The sequence below is a fragment of the Corythoichthys intestinalis genome, chromosome 17 (assembly GCF_030265065.1).
Source record: "Corythoichthys intestinalis isolate RoL2023-P3 chromosome 17, ASM3026506v1, whole genome shotgun sequence".
NCBI lineage: Eukaryota > Metazoa > Chordata > Actinopteri > Syngnathiformes > Syngnathidae > Corythoichthys > Corythoichthys intestinalis.
This window is the reverse complement of record NC_080411.1, coordinates 13524941-13548424: the sequence shown is the minus strand read 5'-3', so window position 1 is coordinate 13548424 and position 23484 is coordinate 13524941. Positions and strand designations below refer to the sequence as shown.

Below are 23484 nucleotides of genomic sequence, written 5' to 3'. Positions count from 1 at the left end.
GGGCCCATGTAAATGAAAATTTGAAATTTTTCGTATTCTCGGAGAGTCACCATGGAAACGGCCCCTGAGAATGAGTCAAAATGGAGACTTATGGGAGTCAAGACTAAAACCAGACTGGGTCTTGAGTCAAGATCGGTCTCGTTTCTACACTACCAACGTTGTTTTCGTCGACTATGACATGATGACGACTAGCTAAAAACGTATCTTGGAAGACTAAAACATAATGAGACGAATGAATGAAAAGAAAGTCACATTGCAACCAGTGACAAGAAGCTAATTCTCAACAAAAGTTGAGCGCCTTTTAGCGTATCTTTAGTCAATGACATGTACACACAACGGTATACATTTGATCACTTATTTTTTGACATCTTAGGGGAAGCAGAGCTTCCCTTGCAGTCTTAAGGTGCATATGACATGGCAAAAAAATCTTAAATAGCATTATTATTGGAATTAAAATCATATTTTGAGACGATTCAACTATATACAACAATTTGGCAAAGTGCAGACGACGTGAAATGCGTCTTTAAATCTGCCGTTTAGCTCCTCCTGTCATTACAGCGCTCTGGTGCCTCCATCTTGGTGATGATGTCACACAATGAGCGATTTCAGCGGATTTAGCATTGAGCCCAATGGAGGGGGAAGCGTTTTTCAGTGATTTCTGGTTCAAGTGTGGATTTTTCGAACGATATTGTCGATCCAGAGGAAGTATGTGACGTACAGCCATATATGTTTGAGTCGTATTTGGAGAGGAGGAAGATTCAGAAAGAGAAAAAGGCGAGAGAGATGACAAACACGTTTTTTTTTCATCGATTTTGATGACTAGAGCAAACTGCAAAATGTCGTCATTGTTTTTATTTCTCTATTCCAATATTTTTGCAGGATATGATTTGCAAGTATTTTTTGCCCCGATTGCTATATAAATTGTATTTTCATGACCAATAACAGTCTTGTGCTAAATGGAGTATGAAATATTAAAAATGCATTTATTCAGTATGACATGGCTAAATTTCTGCATAATGGTCAAAACTACCGACTTCTTAAACCTCTAGGACAGTATTTTATGCCACCGGACTAACACCGGTGGCATAAAATACTGTCCTAGAGGAAAGAGCGTAAATAAAACAGGAGGCATGAGAGCTAGGTGTCAGGAAATAAAACACAACCAGTATTCTATTCTAAGGACAGTCGCAAGGACAAAGAAAAGTCATTCAAATTCAGTTTCTTTCACATGCACGTGGGGATAGATCTCCAACTCTTTTTTTCATCGTGCACCCCTTTTATTGACAAAGTCACATGATAATAGAATATGCAGAAAGTGAGTACATGGCATGCAGTGATTGGTTAGTTCAGAATAGCAACACTTTAGGAAGTGCCTTATTTGGTGTTGTTTCTCAAAACTGGATGCTTACTGTGAAACAGAAGTGAAACTTATTACAGCTCAACCTGGGGATTTTCCACAGAAGGTACAACATTGGAAATTTAGCTGTGGCTGGGACGAAAAGGAGTCAAAACTTGATCAGGCATGAAGCAGAAACCCAATGTTTCAAATGAATATTTGCAGCACATGAACAGGAAGTATGAGTAAAATCTCACAAACGAATATAGTGGAATATAGATTCACAACAGTTTATGTGTTTTTTAAGCATGAATAAAATATATTCCTTCACACTAGGCAATCATTCCCGATAATTTTTCCCGATCATATACATTTTGGCAATGCATTACGAAAAAAATGAATAAAATTCGGACGAATATATACATTCAACATACAGTACATAAGTACTGTATTTGTTTATCATGACAATAAATCCTCAAGATGGCATTTACACTATTAACATTCTTTCTCTGAGAGGGATCCACGGATAGAAAGACTTGTAGTTCTTAAAGGATAAATGTGACTTTGTATATTGTGACTAAATATTGCCATCTAGTGTATTTGTTGAGCTTTCAGTAAATTATACTGTAGCCATTTCACTGTTCTGTGATGGGAAGTGCAACCATGACTGTGCGTAGTGGCTCCAATTGATATATCTTCTCGACGTTGGGAAATAACATAGGGTGTTAAGAAAAAGATCAACTACTACCTTGCTTCCCCACATTGCTTCCCACGATATTTCTAATTGTTGATAGAGGGATTGTAAGGCTTTAGCCAATTAAAAAAAGGCTCCAAAGACTGCCAAAATTCACTCTACTCATTTTACGCTGCCTTTTAGCTCTATGTATATATATAGGTAAAATGGCGGCATTATAGATTGAACGCGACAATGTGTGAGTAGGTCGTGCAGCGCATGCGTTAATTGCGTTATATATTTTAACGTGATTAATTTAAAAAAATTTAATTACCGCCATTAACGCGATAAATTTGATAGCCCTACTTTAAGCCAAAACTAAAGACTCTGGATGAGTGTAAGACATTTTGTCTGTAATGTTAAATACAATTAGAAAACGATTTAATTAAAAAATATATATTTATTAAAAAAAGGCATGTCCGATATATTTTTGCCGATTCCGATACTTTGAAAATGACGTGATCGGACCCAATCGATGCCGATCGATCGGGACATCTTTAAATACAAGTATGAAATAAACATGCTTTCTTCTGTCATATGCACTTTAGAGCAGTCGCCACTGATGGAACCGGTGAAAAAGGTGGAAAATGTCTTCAAGTTGTTGGTTTAATTAGGAAGACGTTTTTAGAATAGGCCTGAATTATCTTCAGTCCCGTCGTCTGTATTTGTGTTGTCAGCCGGCCCGCTCTTCCTGTGTTGGGATGCGCCTTCCACCGCAGCTGAAAAGTACACTGTGTTATAGTAAACAGGGTTTTCCAAGTGAAATACACAAGGTCCATTTTATCCTAATTGGATAATTCTCTAATGTTAGCTCCTCGCTGAAGACGCTCAGTGGGTTGGTCCAGCGTAAACACCTATGCTAATCCAACAACAAGTCGTTTATTTTTTCCAGCCAGTTTCTAGCTTCTTTGTGGGCACTTGTTTCTCTCTGTCTCACAGACTAAACTTTATATTATATTGCTTGACTCCTTCTTGTGACTAGCTTCAGTTCGGGCTTAAATTATTCAGAAGCTCCAAATCTGCATTGCTTAAATGATTTAACTGCATTTTTTGGGGGGCATTTAAAAAATGTTTACACAAACATAAAAATGATCTTCGTTGACGACCTATTTGGCAGATAGCAAACAAACCCTCAGTAAATCTGTTCCACAGTTGGGGAAGATGTTGCAATTGAACACGGTTCAGGTTTATTTGTACAATCCTATTGTAGCTCTGTGTTTTTGACAGCTCAGGTCGGGGGACGTGTCTGGACAATGAACCTCTGAAACGAGACTTCCTGTACCCAACAGTGGCTCCGGGGCAGGTGTATGATGCTGACGAACAGTGCCGCTTCCAGTACGGGGCGTCCTCGCGCCAGTGCAAATATGGGGTAAGAAACCAGCACCCGTTCAATCGCCTCTCGAGTGTCACTCTCCAGACTGTACGTAGGAGCTTTTTTTACGTTTCTGTACTTGAGTAGCAAAGATTGTCAGTACTTTTGCCAATTAACTCTCAACTGACTTGCCATCTTAAAATCGGACTCTACTTGAAAAGAATCGAAATCAATGGCGTAGGTTTGGTCTCAACATTGGTAGGACGATATACAGTGGGGCAAATAAGTATTTAGTCAATTGTGCAAGTTCTCCTACTTGAAAAGATTAGCGAGGCCTGTAATTGTCAACATGGGTTAACCTCAACCATGAGAGACAGAATGTGGAGAAAAAAAACCAGTAAATTGCATTGTTTGATTTTTAAAGAATTTATTTCCAAATTAGAGTGGAAAATTTGTATTTGGTCACCGACAAACAAGCAAGATTTCTGGCTGTCAAAGAGGTCTACAGTGGGGAGAACAAGTATTTGATACACTGCCAATGGGAAAACCCATTGGCAGTGTATCAAATACTTGTTCTCCCCACTGTAACTTCTTCTACTGAGGTCTAATGAGGCTCCACTCGTTACCTGTATTAATGGCACCTGTTTTAACTCATTATCGGTATAAAAGACTCCTGTCCACAATCTCAATCAGTTACACTCCAAACTCAACTATGGCCAAGACCAAAGACCTGTCGGGACACCAGAGACAAAATTGTAGACTTGCACCAGCCTGGGAAGACTGAATCTGCAATAGGTAAAATGCTGGGTCTAAAGATTCAACTGTGGGAGACATACAAGACCACTGATAATCTTCCTCGATCTGGGGCTCCATGCAAGATCTCACCCCGTGGCGTCAAAATGATAACAAGAACGGTGAGCAAAAATCCCAGAACCACACAGGGGGACCTAGTGAATGACCTACAGAGAGCTGGGACCACAGTAACAAAGGTTACTATCAGTAACACAATGCGCCGCCAGGGACTCAAATCCTGCTCTGCCAGATTGTGTCCCCCTGCTGAAGATAGTACACGTCCAGGCCCGTCTGCGGTTCGCTAGAGAGCATTTGGATGATCCAGAAGAGGACTGGGAGAATGTGTTATGGTCAGATGAAACCAAAATAGAACGTTTTGGTAGAAACACAGGTTCTCGTGTTTGGAGGAGAAAGAATACTGAATTGCATCCGAAGAACACCATACCCACTGTGAAGCATAGGGGTGGAAACATCATGCTTTGGGGCTGTTTTTCTGCAAAGGGACCAGGACGACTGATCTGTGTAAAGGAAAGAATGAATGGGGCCATGTATCGAGAGATTTTGAGTGAAAATCTCCTTCCATCAGCAAGGGCATTGAAGATGAGACGTGGCTGAGTCTTTCAGCATGACAATGATCCCAAACACACAGGCAGGGCAACAAAGGAGTGGCTTCATAAGAAGCATTTCAAGGTCCTGGAGTGGCCTAGCCAGTCTCCAGATCTAGTTGAAAGTCCGTGTTGCCCAACGACAGCCCCGAAACATCACTGCTCTAGAGGAGATCTGCATGGAGGAATGGGCCAAAATACCAGCAACAGTGTGTGAAAAGCTTGTGTAGAGTTACAGAAAACGTTTGGCCTCCGTTATTGCCAACGACAGGTACGTAACAAAGTATTGAGATGAACTTTTGGTATTGACCAAATTCTTATTTTCCACCATGATTTGCAAATAAATTCTTTAAAAATCGCTGTGATTTTCTGTTTTTTGTTTCCACATTCTGTCTCTCATGGTTGAGGTTTACCCATGTTGACAATTACAGGCCTCTCTAATATTTTCAAGTGGGAAAACTTGCACAATTATTGGTTCACTAAATACTTATTTGCCCCACTGTAACAGCATAACCTGCATGTACACGTTTTGCTCGAAATGGGACATTATAAGACCACAGATTGGGTGAACGGAGGGCAGGGCTACATTTCTCACGAATATCAAACTAATTAATTGATATGCTAAATCAAGGGTGCTCATTACGTCGATCACGGTTGACCAGTCGATCGCAACACTAGCGTGGGTAGCTCGCGGCATCCAAAACCCCCCCCAATTTTTTCTTTTTACGTACATATTTAATTATGATTATGTTGCGTGAGCAACAGTTAAGATTATGCAGCACCAGTCCCTCTCTAAGCAGCTTCTTGCTCACGTTTTTCTGGTTGTGTAGTTTTCAGCAGAGTTCACTACATTCCTCGCAGTTTAATTACCATTAACAGAAGAAAACACAAACAGAACGACACTTCTCTCTAAGCAGCTTCCTACTCAAGTTTTGCAGGCTAGCAAGTTCACACAGTTTAATTGTATGCTAATTCTGATGCAGGTTGGACTTACAGTAGCAAAATTAGTGGTGTGATTCCCACCTCCACCACACTGGTATCTTTTTAAATTACTTATAGTGGCTGCTGCCGGCCCAAAAAACTTATTTCCCTCCTCTTCGAAGGGGGTGGAGGAGGTGGCATGTTGTCGACATGTATTACAATACATAATACACACATAATATACATTTTACACACCCCTAATATTGTCCATATCAAATATGAAACTACCTCCTGTATGTGGTTTGAATCTGTCTTGCAAAAATTTCTGTGCTTTGTGACTGTTCCGACTACAAAAGAGCCATCCAGTTTGTCTAGGTGGGCTATAAATTGTATTTTGCTTACAATCTGAACAATTCTAAAGTGCATTAACAATACATCTATCCTTGTTACCACTCACTATTGGACATAAGCCAATCAGTCAACCCCTAGACGGAATAAAGTTAAGTCTTGACGTCTTCGCATTTGCGGTTATGGACTTTTCTTGAGTCCTTGAAAAGTCAGGGAAAGCTTTTGAAAAGTGCTCGGCAGTTATTGTCTGTGACAGTCGCCCCTTCCGATGAATGTGTTTGGGCTCGTGCAGGAGACGTGTCCCTGTGGGAAATGAGCTAATAGGCTCTTCAGGTTTATATTTCCTGTTTGAGCGAAAGGGGTTGGCTTATTTTGGAGGACAGGGGTAACTGTTTAAGTACGGTCTGAGAAGTGGAGTCGGGCGGGAGGTTTCTTTCGGCACCTCCGAAGAGTCGATGCACAGAAGCCAATGCTCCCATTGGGCTGTGATGATGACGGTGATGAGGGCATTGATACTGACAGTGAAAACTAAAGAATAAGCTGAAAGAGTTATGTGGTAACAGCGCTTACGTAAGCCATTAGAATAGAGCGTACAGTGGGGCAAATAAGTTTTTACTCAACCACTAATTGTGCAAGTTCTCCCACTTGAAAATATTAGAGAGGCCTGTAATTGTCAACATGGGTAAATCTCAACCATGAGAGACAGAATGTGGGAAAAAAAACAGAAAATCGCATTGTTTGATTTTTAAAGAATTTATTTGCAAATCACGGTGGAAAAGAAGTATTTGGTCAATACTTTGTTATGTACCCTTTTGTTGGCAATAACGGAGGCCAAACGTTTTCTGTAACTCTTCACTAGCATTTCACACACTGCTGCTGGTATTTTGGCCCATTCCTCCATGCAGATCTCCTCTAGAGCAGTGATGTTTTGGGGCTGTCGTTGGGCAACACGGACTTTCAACTTCCTCTACAGATTTTCTATGGGTTTGAGATCTGGAGACTGGCTAGGCCACTTCAGGATCTTGAAATGCTTCTTACGAAGCCACTCCTTTGTTGCCCTGGCTGTATGTGTTTGGGATCATTGTCATGCTGAAAGACCCAGCCACGTCTCATCTTCAATGCCCTTGCTGATGGAAGGAGATTTTCACTCAAAATCTCTCGATACATGGCCCCATTCATTCTTTCCTTTACACAGATCAGTCGTCCTGGTCCCTTTGCAGAAAAACAGCCCCAAAGCATGATGTTTCCACCCCCATGCTTCACAGTGGGTATGGTGTTCTTCGGATGCAATTCAGTATTCTTTCTCCTCCAAACACGAGAACCTGTATTTTTTACCAAAAAGTTCTATTTTGGTTTTATTTGACCATAACACATTCTCCCAGTCCTCTTCTGAACCGCAGACGGGCCTGGACGTGTACTGGCTTCAGCAGGGTGACACGTCTGGGAGTGCAGGAATTGAGTCCCTGGCGGCGCATTGTGTTACTGATAGTAGCCTTTGTTACTGTGGTCCCAGCTTTCTGTAGGTCATTCACTAGGTCCCTCCGTGTGGTTCTGGGATTTTTGCTCACCGTTCTTGTTATCATTTTGACGCCACGGGGTGAGATCTTGCATGGAGCCCCAGATCGAGGGAGATTATCAGTGGTCTTGTATGTCTTCCATTTTCTAATAATTGCTTCCACAGTTGATTTCTTTACACCAAGCGTTTTACCTATTGCAGATTCAGTCTTCCCAGCCTGGTGCAGGTCTACAATTTTGTCTGTTGTGTCCCGACAGCTCTGTTGTGTCTCCGCCGCCTGTCTCATAAAATTGATTTTTTTGAGTATCTGCGGGGTCTGCTCGGCGAGCAGCACGGACTCAACGGCATCGTCCGCTGCACTGGTGGTCCCGGTTGTTCTGCTCGGTTGTCCGCCGCCTGGCATCCTGGACGCCATTTGGTCATCTTCTGCCAGCACCCCGGCCGTGCGTCCTGGCCCCGTTCGTTGCCGTTGAATCGGGTTGCGGGTCTTACAAAATGCGCTGCTGTCCTCCAGTGGCCAGTTTTATGGCTTTAAAATGAATTCTCAGCTTTGTGCTTTGGAGCTACATTGAATCAGAACCCAGAGATGTCTCTTGTAAAAAAAAAAAAGGTAAAAGACGTATCTTTGGGACACTGAAACAGTTAAAAATAGAACGTATTCATACATTTTTGGGAGTAAATGAATTTATAAACCCTTAAACGCATCCATCCGTCATTTTTTGCTTTGAGGTACAAACTTGTTTCCGCAGTTGCAGACCCTAACATAGGCAACAACAACAACAACAACAAAAAAACACACATTACCAAAGATGGACGATGGACTCTCTTCCTCAGCTTTGCGATCCAGTAGCAATTTAATTTTGTTATACTTTCATGTCATTCGCCATCGTGCTGTGACCCGGGAATTTAACGCTTGCTTTCACATACGCCTCATTCCAGGACTTTCCCGGACATTATACTAAAACGCAACCCATGAAATGTCTGCTTAATCTCCGTGTCAGTCGACCCGGGAAATTGCTTTGACATACAAGGGCTGCCCGTTTAAATCCCTGGGTTTTAACTGTGTTTCGGCATACTGTATGTCTAAGGGGCTTATGTCTCTTGGCTGGCCTGGGAACAGCATCCTGCCGGAGGAGCTGGTTGAAGTGGCTGGGGAGAGGGAAGTCTAGTCTTCCCTGTCAAAGCTGCTGCTGCCGTGACCCGACCCCGGATTAAGCGGTGGATGATGAAAGGATGGATGGATGGATTGATATTTTTATTGGATTTTGGAGTTGGACAACATTGGGATATCGGTTATCGGTTAAAAAGTCCTTATCTGACAACTCTAGTGATAAAGTCCACATCAAAAGAACTCACAAACCTCACGACCTTTTTTTTTTTTTACAGGCTTGTTCTCCCCTTACGTAAATCTATCAGGCCCGTATCTGTGTAGGTTAGGCCTTGCCCCGTCGACCTTTCATTCGGACTCGCGATAGTAGACATGAGTGGCTGCGGCGGATTATTGAAAGCAGCTGGCAACGGGAAGTGGCTGCAACCAGAGAAGGGTAGTTTGCCGCTTTGTTTAATCTGGAGGGAGACGGGAGGGGTTGCTGGCATATTTACTGACCCTGCGGGTCACAATTTGCTCACTGGATCATAATTCTTCTTCATGGGCCAACTTTTCGATTGTCCTGTAAATACGTTTGAAGTAGGACTGCAACTAACAATTATTTTTCATAATCGATTAATCGCATGACTAATTAATCGGATAAATGTCACTTTTTCACTTGACAGTTTAACGTGAAGTTATTTTAAGTATGTTGTAAGGAACAATGAAGACAAAATGGGTGACTATTTCCTTAAAAAAATAATATTTTATGACAGCTTCTTGACTTACATGTAGTGTACAACTGTATTGGTTTAAGTACATAAAACTTGTTCAAGTTTTTAATAAGGGTTTTGAGTACTAGACATAAAAAGAATTTCTCAGTATTCTCAGAAAAAAGTGTAATGAATCAGTTTTCTTCATCAAACAGTTGTTCATAAATACAATTCAATTTCAAAGCACACTCTCTTGTATGACAACTTACAGTTTGAATGGGAGTTTGTGTTGAAAGGAGACGACAAGCCAGGGGTCGTGAGAGCCAACATACTTAAAAATATGATTCCACCAGAGCCATCAATAGAGTCCCGTTTTGTGAACATGTTTTTTTTTCGTGAGCACATTTGAACGCATCATGCGAGAGTAAGGGAACGCAAATCTTTAAAAAAAACAACAACAAAAGCCTGACATCGTTACTTGCGATGTTACAATCGTTCTGCCTGGTACACCAGACTCACTGCGGTTCCAGCTACAGAGTGGGGCGACCGTTCGGCCGATCAAATTCCCAGGGCGGATGAAGCCACAGCAAACAGACAGCGGAGTGGAGCAATCAGCGACAAGCGGACGTGCCGTTGATAAAGCGACAAAACTAGCGCGAGGGAATAAACATACGAGGAGAGCGGAGAACAGAGAAGTTTATTTAACATAGGTAGCGCGAACCAGACTGTTGGTTCAACGACTCGATGTGGTTTTGGTCATTTAAAACTGAATTTACCGCGGATTGGAACATACATTGGGGCAAATAAGTATTTAGTCAACCACTAATTGTGCAAGTTCTCCCACTTGAAAATATGAGACAGGCTTGTAATTGTCAACACGGGTAAACCTCAACCATGAGAGACAGAATGTGGAAAAAAAAAACAGTAAATCACATTGTTTGATTTTTAAAGAATTTATTTGCAAATCATGGTGGAAAATAAGTATTTGGTCAATACCAAAAGTTCATCTCAATACTTTGTTATGTACCCTTTGTTGGCAATAACGGAGGCCAAACGTTTTCTGTAACTCTTCACAAGCTTTTCACACAATGTTGCTGGTATTTTGGCCCATTCCTCCATGCAGATCTCCTCTAGAGCAGTGATGTTTTGGGGCTGTCGTTGGGCAACATGGACTTTCAAGTTCCTCCACAGATTTTCTATGGGGTTGAGATCTGGAGACTGGCTAGGCACCTCCAGGACCTTGAAATGCTTCTTACGAAGCCACTCCTTTGTTGCTCTGGCTGTGTGTTTGGGATCATTGTCATGCTGAAAGACCCAGCCACGTCTCATCTTCAATGCCCTTGCTGATGGAAGGAGATTTTCACTCAAAATCTCTCGATACATGGCCCCATTCATTCTTTCCTTTACACAGATCAGTCGTCCTGGTCTCTTTGCAGAAAAACGGCCCCAAAGCATGATGTTTCCACCCCCATGCTTCACAGTGGGTATGGTGTTCTTTGGATACAATTCAATATTCTTTCTCCTCCAAACAAGAGAATCTGTGTTTCTACCAAAAAGTTCTATTTTGGTTTCATCTGACCATAACACATTCTCCCAGTCCTCTTCTGGATCATCCAAATGCTCTCTAGCGAACCGCAGACGGGCCTGGACGTGTACTGGCTTCAGCAGGGGGACATGTCTGGCAGTACAGGATTAGAGTCCCTGGAGGCACATTGTGCTACTGATAGTAGCCTTTGTTATTGTGGTCCCAGCTCTCTGTAGGTCATTCACTAGGTCCCCCTGTGTGGTCCTGGGAATTTTGCTCACCGTTCTTGTTATTTTGACGCCACGGGGTGATATCTTGCATGGAGCCCCAGATCGAGGGAGATTATCAGTGGTCTTTTATGTCTTCAATTTTCTAATAATTGCTCCCACAGTTGATTTCTTTACACCAAATGTTTTACCTATTGCAGATTCAGTCTTCCCAGCCTGGTGTCATTAAAACAGGTAACGAGTGGAGCCTCGTTAGACCTCGTTAGAAGTTGTTAGACCTCTTTGACAGCCAGAAATCTTGCTTGTTTGTAGGTGACCAAATACTTATTTTATACTCTAATTTTGAAATAAATTCTTTAAAAATCAAACAATATGATTTTCAGTTTTTTTTTCCACATTCTGTCTCTCATGGTTGAGGTTTACCCATGTTGACAATTACAGGCCTCTCAAATCTTTTCAAGTAGGAGAACTTGCACAATTAGTGGTTGACTAAATACTTATTTGACCCCACGGTATTCTCGGTTGTCCCGTTCGCCATCTGTTGTTTTGGAGACGACTTCCAACGCGCAAGAGTGACGTTGTTCGTTAAGACACATCACGCAAATAAAAGCATCTGATTGGATGGATTATTTCGTTCTGGCTCGAGAGGTCAATAACGAGCTGGGTCCCAGACTATTCTCACAGTGTTAAAAAAATACAGGGAGAACAGTCTGGCCATGCCGGGCAAACAATCCTTGCTTAGTTGCTCACTCATCACTTGGAAAATAACAAATAAAAACATGGTGTGGTGCTACGTATATTTCCCGGCATGACCGAAAAGTATTCGCAGTTGCAATTCGAGATGCTGAAGGGTTGCGCTGCTTGAAAAATTTGAAGGAAGACTAGAGGACAAATGGCTGCCAGCTGAAGAGAATTTTTGGGTATCAACCTCATGTTCGAGACAGCGAAGCCTTCTTGAGTAAACACCCTTGTGTTTGTCCAGACACTCAGTAAGACTAAAGATATTCGGGGGGCCAGCGGGTCATCTCGTAGACTTGGGAGGCCCGTTGCTCAGCCGGGAACAGCGCTTCCTTGACGTCAAGAACCGGTGTGATGGCGACGTGAGCAACCATTAGTCAGACCGATGAGACGACTGACTCAAGACATTGAGGGACACCAGGGGCCGGGATCCGACATTCTTCCAGATTTAAAGACGCGTTTCCACAATGTGGGCTGATAAATTTCAGCAATTATTCATGTTGTGAATGAGTTACTTGCTACTGAAAATTCAGTTTTACACCTTGGATTCAAGTGGGATTGCAGCCATTGAATAGTTTAGTATTCCCATATGCTACTGAAAATTCAAATGCTGCATTCACACTAGGGGTGGGAATTTCTGGGTATCTCATGATACGATACAAGGCTCATGAAAACGATCTCACGATATGGCGATATAACGATTATCGATACATGGATAGTAAATAATTCTACAATATTTTACATATACAAATAATAAACCGAAAACAAGCTCTTTTCGTCATTCTGCTGTGAATTGAATTGAATTTACCACTATTAGATGTCAAATTCATTTGAACTGGGAGGGTGGCAGCTGGCACCTCTGCAATCCCTTTCACTTAAAACGGATTGAACGTCTATGGCAGTCAATAGAAACCAATGTGATTAATTATGGGGCGTTTCAGGTCAGTTGCTGTTAATTTTCAGTCATTTCCTTTTTTGGGCATTTCTGGGTCACTTCCTGTTGACTTTGGGTTACTGAACAAGCAGTGTTGTTAATAACAGCGTTGGAGTTTAGCGGCGTATCTAATGGTGTTATTTTTTTAGTAGTGAGTAATCTACTTAATTACTTTTCCCATCTTTGCAACGGTGTTTACGTTACCGAGGATGTGAAGGGAGGCGTTACTACAAGTTGGTTGACTGAAGCGTTGATTGTTTGATTTTGTCACAGCTGCCTGGGAGAGAGCAGAGTGGAAGGGGGTGGTGACACCGTTGCAAACACGATGATTTGCTAGGTGTACAGTTGTGTGTCATCTGCATAGGTTTGATAGATGTCATACTGTTCCATGATGTTCCCCGGGTTACGACGTACTCGGCTTAAGTGGTTTCGACTTTTCGATGCCGGAGTCTTGTCCGACATTTTATCTCCAGTTGTTTTTTATTTTTAGTTGCATACACAGTACCTTATTGTACCTCACAGTATCTTATTTTTTACTTTACTTTATTAATATGACATGTACTGTCCTCTCTAAACGTGAAGCTGTTCAGCTTTACAGACGGCAAAAAAGCTAATTGTGCTTTTTGAAGCTTTTAACATCTTTCACTTTTGACAATTTGTGAAGCTGTAACACACATGTGTACACTTATGTTCAAGATGACAGGCATTTTAACAAAAAAAAGCACTTGACACAAAACAATTTGTGTGCAAACGTCCATCTAGTCTGTTTAGTATGTAAATTTAGTTGATTAAATTAGACTAATTTGCCTAACCAAAATCCGTTAGCTTAAATGCTACAAATGCTAACATATTTACAATTCTCATAGCAAATCACTAACACGTAACTCCACAAACTGTAAAAATGTATACACAAACATCTATTAGCTGAAACAACTTACAGCCTTAAGTGGGCAAAACCAGAGCGCAGCTGTCCTTTATCTATGTCAGACAAGTCTGCTCCTCAGTCATAGGGCGACAGTCCAGCCAGACCCAATGCTGCCACCGGAGGGCAGTGTATCCTCCATCATTAAACAAAATACAATACTTTTGGATTTTTTTGGAGATTTATTTTGGGGCTAATTCCGATTTACGCGGAAATTCGGTTTACATCGCCAACATAGGATCGGAACTCGTTCGTAACCCGGGGACTACCTGTAGATGTTAAATAAAAGTGGTCCGAGAATGGACCCTTGAGGAACCCCACATGTGAATTTGGTTCATTTCGACTTATGTTTTCCGATTGAAATCGCTATCATGTAGAACAATGTCAGTGAGCCCTACCCACTCATATGTTGAGTAGTATGTTGTGATCAACCATGTCGAACAGTAACGGTGCAAAAGATGCTGTCATGTAACATTGCAAATATGGCATGTGCAGTACCCAGATTGAGACAGATGTCTAACGACAAATTAGTGAGATGCATGTGACAATGTTGTGGCATTAGCAATGCCACAACTTTTAGCAATGAGAAAATGGATTTGATTAGCTGCTTCCTCGTCGTCTCCTGCCGACGTCACGTCACGCAGGATGCGTGTCAACCCGTTTACGTCGACTTTGTCTGGGAACCCATTTTGCGACGAGAAAAAATACGTGGCCGGTCTGAACGAGGCGTAATAGGGGAGTGTCTGTAAAGTGTTCTGACCAACTTGCTTTTGCCGTCTTTCCTAGGAAGTGTGTAGAGAGCTCTGGTGCCTTAGCAAAAGCAACCGCTGTGTTACTAACAGTATTCCTGCCGCCGAGGGAACGCTGTGCCAGACGGGGAGCATTGAGAAAGGGGTAAGTCGTAAGTACGGACCACAATATGCATTATTGGTTGTAAATAATAACATTTTGAACCGGTTAAGTAAAATGAGATTATTTTCGTCACAAATGGTGATCACGCTAACACTTAAAATCCTTCCACTTTCATTTGTTAAATACACTGTAACAGTATATACAGGTAGTCCCCGGTTTACGAACGAGTTCCGTTCCTGCATTGGCTGTTCATGACATCAACACTTGCAGAATGAAACTGAAATAAAATGAAATTAAATCAGTCTCATCTTCGATAACAGCAATTCAAATTTGCGTTTACAAGTAAGCCGCTAATACAACAATAACAAACGATTAGCACGTATCAGTTAGAGTCCGCACATCATCAAAAACCAATCACATCAACTCGCCCCAAGTATTCGACCACAACTGAAAACGCACAATAAACAGTACAAAAAGGGTTATATACAGTCATCGTCTCTGGATGCTTCACAAGCAACAAATGTGCGCGCAGGCCGCCACCTCTGCCACTCGGTTGCTCTGTGTGTGCTAATGTGGGGTGGACGGGCGCGTCTATACATGCGTTCGCTTACTGTTCTACGCTTCCTGCGCTAAAATAAAAGCATGCATCACAAAACAAAAGTCAACATTTTTAAAAAAAGAACGACGAGACGCGGGCGTGGTAAAATTGAAATCTTGTGGTCCGGTCCGTCGTAACCCGGAGACGACCTATAGTCCAGCACTATTATTTAAGTGTATATATAGATTTGATCACGTAATTTTTAGAGGACTGGAAGCAGGTAAAAGAAAATTGGGTTTTAAAAATGTTTTTAAGTATTAACTCATTGGATACCATTGGCAGTGATAGCCGTCCAATCCATTTTGACTGGGATCGTCACTGCCAGCCCCAGATTGGACGTCTATTGCTGTCAATGCCAGTGAAACATGATTGCTCAATGCTAGCCTTTCTAGTTGAAATGGCTATTACTTACATTCACTGCCCAGGGTTACAAGTAAGAAATGATATATGGCGGAAAACACTCAGGTGATTTGAAGTTCCGCTCTGAGACACCCAATTTAACCAAATTTCAAAATTGTCCGATATACATGTGAGATACATCAACGGAAAGCTTAAAATCTCCATTTTCTGGGGGAAAAAAATTTTGAACAGGAGGGCATTTTTAAAAAAAAAAAAATTTTTTAAACAGCAAAACCCTATCTGGAGGCGAGAGCAGAATTACAGACGCCATGACTTTAATGAGATACTATGGCATTCTTACCTCGTTTTGATCCAAAAACTCCATGTAGCACTGAATGTCAAGTCACAGCTGTGAATGGCCACAGCTGGATTTTTGAGGGATTTTATGGATGAAACATGGTAATATAAGAAGGGTCGCGAAGCAGAAATCACAGACATCAAGGGGAGGTCAAGATGTTCTTTTTCAAATATTTACCCTTTTAAATGTTGTTTTTCAATTTTCGATCGATTATTTATCATCGAACATATCGGAGAAAATGCGATAGTTACAAAAAAAATACAATTAAGCGATAGTTATGAGGTAGATATCCGTGACTTTTTTACAGACACCATTTTTTTCATTGAGACGTAATTTGTTTAAAAGTTTAAAATATCCGAGCAGGAAATAAATGGAGTTAGTGACATAATTTGCCAGATGACACTTAATGACATCTGTCATAAGCATTTATCAATGCCCATGGCGGTGTGATGTCCAGTGTTGTTAATAACGGCGTTAGAATATAACGGCGTTAATAACAGCGTTATTTTCTTCAGTAGTGAGTAATCTAATTAAGTACTTTTCTCATCTTGGCAACGCCGTTACCGTTACTGAGGCGGAAAAGGCGTGCGTTACTATGCTTTACGATGTTGGTTGACTGCCGCGAGAAAAGTCTGGAAAAAGACGGACTCACGGAGACGAGAGAGCAGAGCAGGAGTGGGGAGGAGGCAAAGGAGTGTGACGCCGTTGCAAACGTGATGCTAGTATGCTAGGTGGCTCCAACAATACCTGACTTTAGCCGATAGCCTACAAACTACGCCCGCATGATGCTTCGGTAGATATCACATATATACAGAACTTGATGCATATGACAGACCCGGCGGCATTAGCAACATATATAATAAAGAACTAGATGCGTTAGTAAACAGATACCATCTTAAAGCAGTAGACTTCTCATGAAGGCTCTGTTGTAGAGAACCTTCCCGGCGAACCTAAGTCACTTTTTATCTAAAATGCTCCTAAATCGGCAAAACTTAACTTAAATCTATCTTTAAATGATAAAACAGTTTTAAAACTTACACATGTCGAAAATAGACGGAAGGGAACTAATGCAATAACGGGAGCAATTTTAACGATTGATTCACAACATTAAATGACTTCCACGCATAGCAAAGGTTATTATCTAGTTATTATTATTATTATCCAGTTATTGCAATATCCGCAATACCACTGTTGTCCCAAAAACCCTTTAAACTTCAGTTTTTTTTGTTTGTTTGTTTTTTTTTTAGACAAAAAAAACATGAAAATTATCACCAGTTACTTTGTCAAGTAACTAACTACTTTTACATTGAGGTAACTGAGTTACTAACACAATTACTTTTTGGGAGAAGTAATTTGTAATTGTAATTAATTACTTTTTTAAAGTAAGATTAACAACACTGGTCATGTCATAATTATGATGGTCTTATGATAGTCTTATGGCGGCCACTGTCAAAAAAAGTTACCAAATACCATAACTAGTAATTAATAAAACAACTGGAACAGTAACTGAAGAAATAATTAGCACAGAACACAAATTTTTATTGTTATTTACCTCCATGGGGCTGCGATGCATGCTAGGGAGGCATGTTGGAGGACAACAGTGTTGACAGCAGGTACTAGCAGAGGTTGACTGTCTCCCAAAAGGGAGCAGTGATGGCCAAATGAAGCTTCTTGAAGCAATGAAGCTTTGGAGCCAATTGGTTCAAGGCTTCATGGTGGTTCATTTGGTCTTATGACAGTCTTATTATGCCGCTGTCAAATAAAGTGTTACCGGGTAATAACTTTTTTTGTAAATATTCTATAATATAGTGAGGACAGCTGCGGTTTATAGTCCTGTGCGGCTTATTTATGAACAAATGCCGTGTTTGTGTCAAAATTTGGTGGGTGGCGGCTTGTAGTCAGATGCGCCTTATAGTTAGAAAATTACGATAAGTCATTTCTTTATAGGGTGCCATTTGGATGTAACAGAGTGGACACTAGCATAAGGGATATTTTGAGCCCTCAACGTAGCTTTGCTAGCATAATCGCTAACATGACTTTCGATACTTGATAAGAAATCAATAATTTTACAAATAGACCTTTTGAAATGTTTCAATTCTATTAAATTCCTGGACATATAGCATTTTCAATGATGTTTTTATAATTTGCTGCGGGCCAGTAACCGCAGTTTGAACATTTCAGCGCTAACATGTCTTGACGCAGTTGTCGGGAATCACTGCTCAATAATAGTCACTGCTCAATAATAGAAGCACTTCTTCGAATAAATACACGTCACTGTTTTTTTTCCAGTGCCGTTTTTTTCAACACTTAACTTCTGTGCAACTGCCGTGTATTTTGGCAGCGCTAAGAATCTCAGAGATGGATATCTGCAAACACAAGCTAACCGCACGGCTAGCCGATACGTCAATAGGAGGAAATCAGTAGGTGTCCATTTCGATCTCTGTAGTAAGTTAGCCAAAGTGCCCGCTTGTGTTAAATAAGTAGTAGGAAGTCAACATTTCACCAGTGTACTGTCCATGGCAGCCAGGTTAGGGAGAGACAGGTTTAACGTGGATTACGGCAGTCATTGTGGTCGGATGGTCGGCGGTCTAAAAGGGAAGAATGGGAGAGTGTCACGAGCTGTCAGCGGCCATTAGCATTAGCTCAGTGGAGCTTTTGAGGGCCGGGGCCCGCGGACAGGGTCCCGGACAACACAGGGGGCCCCAGGTTGAGCCGGGGGGGCTTTTGGAAGCGCTTTTGGAGCACTTTTTTTTAGGAACGCTGCCCCGCCGTTGCCAGTCTGCTCCGGCCGGGAGAGTTCAAAGGAACGCGACTGTCAGCCGTTTCTCACCCGCCGTGTAATGAAGAGAGGCCCGGCCAATGGGAGAGGGCAGGGGGCAACCGGGGCGGGGGAGAGAGACAAAAAGTGACCCACTGAACTGAGCTTCTTGTGTGCTCTCACCTTGCTGGAGGTCGTTGTATAACGCAAACCTCTCGCCTGCAACGTAATCTCGTTTTCCAGAGCCGCCCGAGGACGTGCGGGACAAAGGAAGAGGACAGTGGCCCAATGTAGCCCTCGCTGCCCTGCTCTTGACGTATTCGTATGAGAACAAAGTAATATTACGATATTCAAGTGGCAGTATTAGTACAAGATTAAAGTTGTATTAGTACTAGAAAAAGTCGTAACATTACAACATTAAAGTCGTAGAACTAGTATGAGAATAAAGTAATAGTACAAGATTGTAGTCGTAGTATTAGTACGAGAAAAAAGTTGTCTTAATACGAGAACAAAGTCACGCATTGTACTGTAATTTTCGGACTATAAGGCGCACATAACTATTAGCCACCACCCACCAAATTCCATCATGCCTCCTAGCATGCATTGCAGCGCTACAGATGTAAATAACAATCAAAATTCATGTTCTGTGCTAATTATTTCTTCAGTTACTATTCCAGTTGTTTCATTAATTGCTAGTTATGGTATATGGTAACAGCGCCATGCCATTAGACAATCATAATTATGACATGACACCGTCATGAGCATTAATGAATGCTTATAACAGATGTCATTTAGTGTTATCTGGCAAATTATCTCACTTTTGAATGGATGTAAAAGATTCAAGATGGACATAAATGGAGTTAGTGACATAATTTACTGGATGAAACTTAATGACATAAGCATTCAGTAATGCCCATGATAGTGTCATGTCATAATTAGGACTGTCTTATGACAGTCTTATCACGCCGCTGTCAAATAAAGTGTTACCTATTAACCCAAATAAAGCAACAAATATTCTGCACTTGACAATAAGCCACATGTATCAAAATGAAGGAAAAAAGTAGCGGCTCATAGTCCGAAAATTACAGTAAGCAGTAACACATTATTTGACCGCGGTCTCATACTACTGTCATAAGACCAAATGAACCACCATGAAGCTTTGAACCAACTGGTTGTAAAGCTTCATTGCTTCAAGAAGCTTCATTTGGCCATCACTGCTCCCTTGGGGGAGACAGTCAACCTCTGCTGTCAACACCGTTGTTGTCCAAACATGCCTCCTCGCATGCATTGCAGCGCTATGGAGGTAAATAACAATCAAAATTTGTGTTCTGTGCTAATTATTTCTTCAGTTACTGTTCCAGTTGTTTCATTAATTACTAGTTATGGTATTTGGTAACACTATTTGACAGTGGCGCCATAAGACTGTCATTAGACAATCATAATTATGACATGACACTGTCATGAGCATTAATAAATGCTTATAACGGATTTCATTTAGTGTTATCTGGCAAATTATATAACTTTTGAATGGAAAATCGTAGTAGTAGCACGAGAAAAAAGTAATAACACGAGAATTAAGTCATGCATTGTAATATTACAAGATTAATATCGTAGTAATAATATGAGAATAAAGTAGTAATATTATATATTATATAGTATGCATTATATAATATCGAATAATATATATTATATAATATTTTACATAGCAGTCTTAGTACGAGAAAAAAAGTAACATTATGAGAATAAAGTTGTAGTATTAATATGAGAAAAAAGTTGTAATATAAGAGAATGAAGTCACGCGTTTTAATATTTCGGGGTTAATATCATAGTACTAGTATGAAAAGAAAGTCGTAATATTTCGAGATTGAAGTCGTAGTATTTGTACGAGAAAAAAAATAATCAGAGAATGAAGTCACACATTGTAATATTACTAGATTAATATAGTAGTACGAGTCATAATGTTACGATATTAAAGTTGCAGTATTAGTAAAAGAAAAAATTTAGAGGATAAAGTCATAGTATTAGTACGAGTAAAAAGTCATAATAATAAGAATGAAATCACACATTGTAATATAACGAGATTAATATCGTATTACTAGTATGAGAAGTCCCAATATTACGATTTTAAAGTCGCAGTAATAGTACGGGATTAAAGTTGTAGTATTTGTACGAGAAAAAATGAGTAATATAACGTTATTAGAGTCGTAGTAATAGTATGAGAATAAAGTCGTAAATTACGTGATTGAAGTATATGTATGAGAAAAAATTTGTAATAATACGAGAATGAAGTCACGCATTGTAATATTACAAGATTAATGTCGTAGTACTAGTATGAGAATAGTCCTAGTATTAGTATAAGGTATTAGTATGAGAAAAAAGTAATATTACCATTACGATATTAAAGTCATCGTATTTGTACCAGAAAAAAGTAATAACAAGAGAATGAAGTCACGCATTGTGATATTAGAAGATTAACACCATAGTACTAGAATGAGAATACAGTCGTAATATAACGATATTAAAGTTGCAGTATCAGTACAGTAATAAAGTGGTAATATAATGGTATTAAAATCGCAGTATTAGTATGAGAAAAAAGTCGTTATACCTATAGATACACTGTAGCTAATTTAGCAAAATTAGCTGCCACGTACCTTACAGAAATGTATTTTTCGGAGCTTCAATGAAGTATTAATGTAAATCCTTGTAATGATTATAGTTTGATACAGTGTAGATGACCCGAAAGACTAAGGATTTCCTTATTTGTGAAAGTGATTCTAAAATACAACTTCACCAGATGCTCTCACTTTTGTTCATTTTAACAGAACATAGCCGCTAATTAACTACATTAGCTGTACTGCATCCATACATAATAAGTAATGTAATATTACGACTTTAATCTCGTATTATTATAACTTCTTTTTCACGTACTAATACTACGATTTTTTTCTCGTTTTAACTTGAAAACTTTACTCTCGTAGCCCTATATTTTTTTTCTTTGTTTGGCTCTAATACGCTGTCACACCCTAATTTAGGGTTTTCAGACAATGTTATGCTTTGACATCTATGCTTTTTACTCCATGCTTTGTGATAATGACACCGAAGTGGCATGGAGCTTCATTAATGTCCTTGTTTACGTAGTGAACTAGTACTTTTGTTGCCTCCCTGCTCACCTTGAAAATGCACACTCACGCTCGGGGCTCTTAACCCACTGACACAGTTGGGGAAACAAAAGGACTGATCCGCTCGGATCTCCCAGCTGGCTTAGTGAGCAGCTTATCACCCTCCCGAGGCGCCAGAGCGCCCCTTGCATCCAATGTTTCAGAACACACACAAGGAAACAAAAAGAGGTCTTCCCCGTCAGATAAAAGTGTCCTGTCATGGCGGCGGCCTGGGTTTGAATCCCGCTTGAAGTCACTTATACAGTTTGACCCAAAATGAACAGGCCCCAAATTGGGGAAGGCGTCAAGTCTCGAGGGTATTTGTGGAATAAAAAAGAGACTGCAGCTAAAGTTAGTTTATTTTTTATATGATGTGGGGTGTTCTGAACATAAATAAATAAGTAAATAAACAATAGTTATAGCTACTGTCTCGTTTTATTTTGAAAAAATGGATATGAATACACAGTTAGGATTGTCCCCGATCTGATCGCATGATCGGAAATCGGGCCCGATTACGTGATTTTCATAGGACTGGAATCGGGTTTAAAAGATCTGGTTTTTAAAATGTATTTAGTTATATTTTCAAGGATTAACTCATTCACTTTTATTGACGGCAATCGACGTTCAATTGATTTTTGACTGGGGGGGCTGGAAGCAATCAGACGTGATCGGAAATCGGGCCAGATTACGTGATTTTCATAGGGTGGCAAAGATTGGGTTTTTAAAATGTATTGATTTTTAGGTATTAGCTCATTGGCTGCCATTGACGGTGATAGACGTACAATCCAATTTGACGTGGGGGCTGGTAGCGATCGAACGTGATCGGAAATCTGGCCCGATTACGTGATTTTCACAGGATCAGAATACGGTGGAAAAGATTTAAAAATGTATTTTTAGGTGCCAATTCATTGACTGACATTGACGGTGATCGACGTCAAATCCAATTTGACTGCGGGGCTGGCAACAATCGAGCATGATCGGAAATCGGGCCGATTACGTGATTTTCACAGGATCGGAATAGGGTGTAAAAGATTTTAAAATGTGTTTTTAGGTACCAATTGATTGGCTGCCATTGACGGTGATAGACGTCAAATCCAATTTGACTGGGGGGCTTGCAGCGATCGAACGTAATCGGAAATCGGGCCTGATTACGTGATTTTCATAGGGTGAAAAAGATCAGGTTATGATAATGTATGGATTCTTAGGTATTAAATCATTGATGGCAATAGACGTCCAATCCATTTTTGACCGGCGGGCTTGCAGTGATCGAACGTGATCGGAAATTGAACCCGTTTATGTGATTTTATAGGATCGTAATAAGGTGTAAAAGATCGGGTTTTGAATGTATTGGTTTTTAGGTATTATCTCATTGTCTCCTGTTGACGGTGATAGACGTCCAATGCAATTGTGCTGGGCGATGGTCGAACGTGATCGGAAATCGGGCCTGATCACGTTATTTTCATAGGATCGGAATATGGTGTAAAAAATCGGGTTTTTAAAATGTAATGCTTTTTATGTATTAACTCATTGGCTGCCGTTGAGAGCGATAGATATCCAATCGAATTTGACTGGGGGTTTGGCAGTGGTCAAACGTGATCAGAAATCGGGCCCGATCACGTGATTTTCACAGGATCGGAAAAGGGTGTAAAAGATCTGGTTTTAAAATCTATTGATTCATTTTTATTTATTAACTCATGGGCTGCCATTGACGG

The 23484-nt window shown here is 40.6% G+C and overlaps 1 protein-coding gene across 2 annotated transcripts in view; it reads left to right on the top strand.

The window, feature by feature from the left end:
* adamts6 (ADAM metallopeptidase with thrombospondin type 1 motif, 6) overlaps positions 1 to 23484 on the top strand; it is a 128644-nt gene that overhangs the window by 70809 nt on the left and 34351 nt on the right. The window contains exons 11-12 of one of the 2 annotated variants that reach the window (XM_057818500.1): positions 3297 to 3438; positions 14496 to 14603. In XM_057818500.1, coding sequence (XP_057674483.1) covers positions 3297 to 3438; positions 14496 to 14603 — 250 coding nt within the window. The remainder of the gene's footprint in view (positions 1 to 3296; positions 3439 to 14495; positions 14604 to 23484) is intronic. The other variant, XM_057818501.1, reaches the window with a different exon arrangement.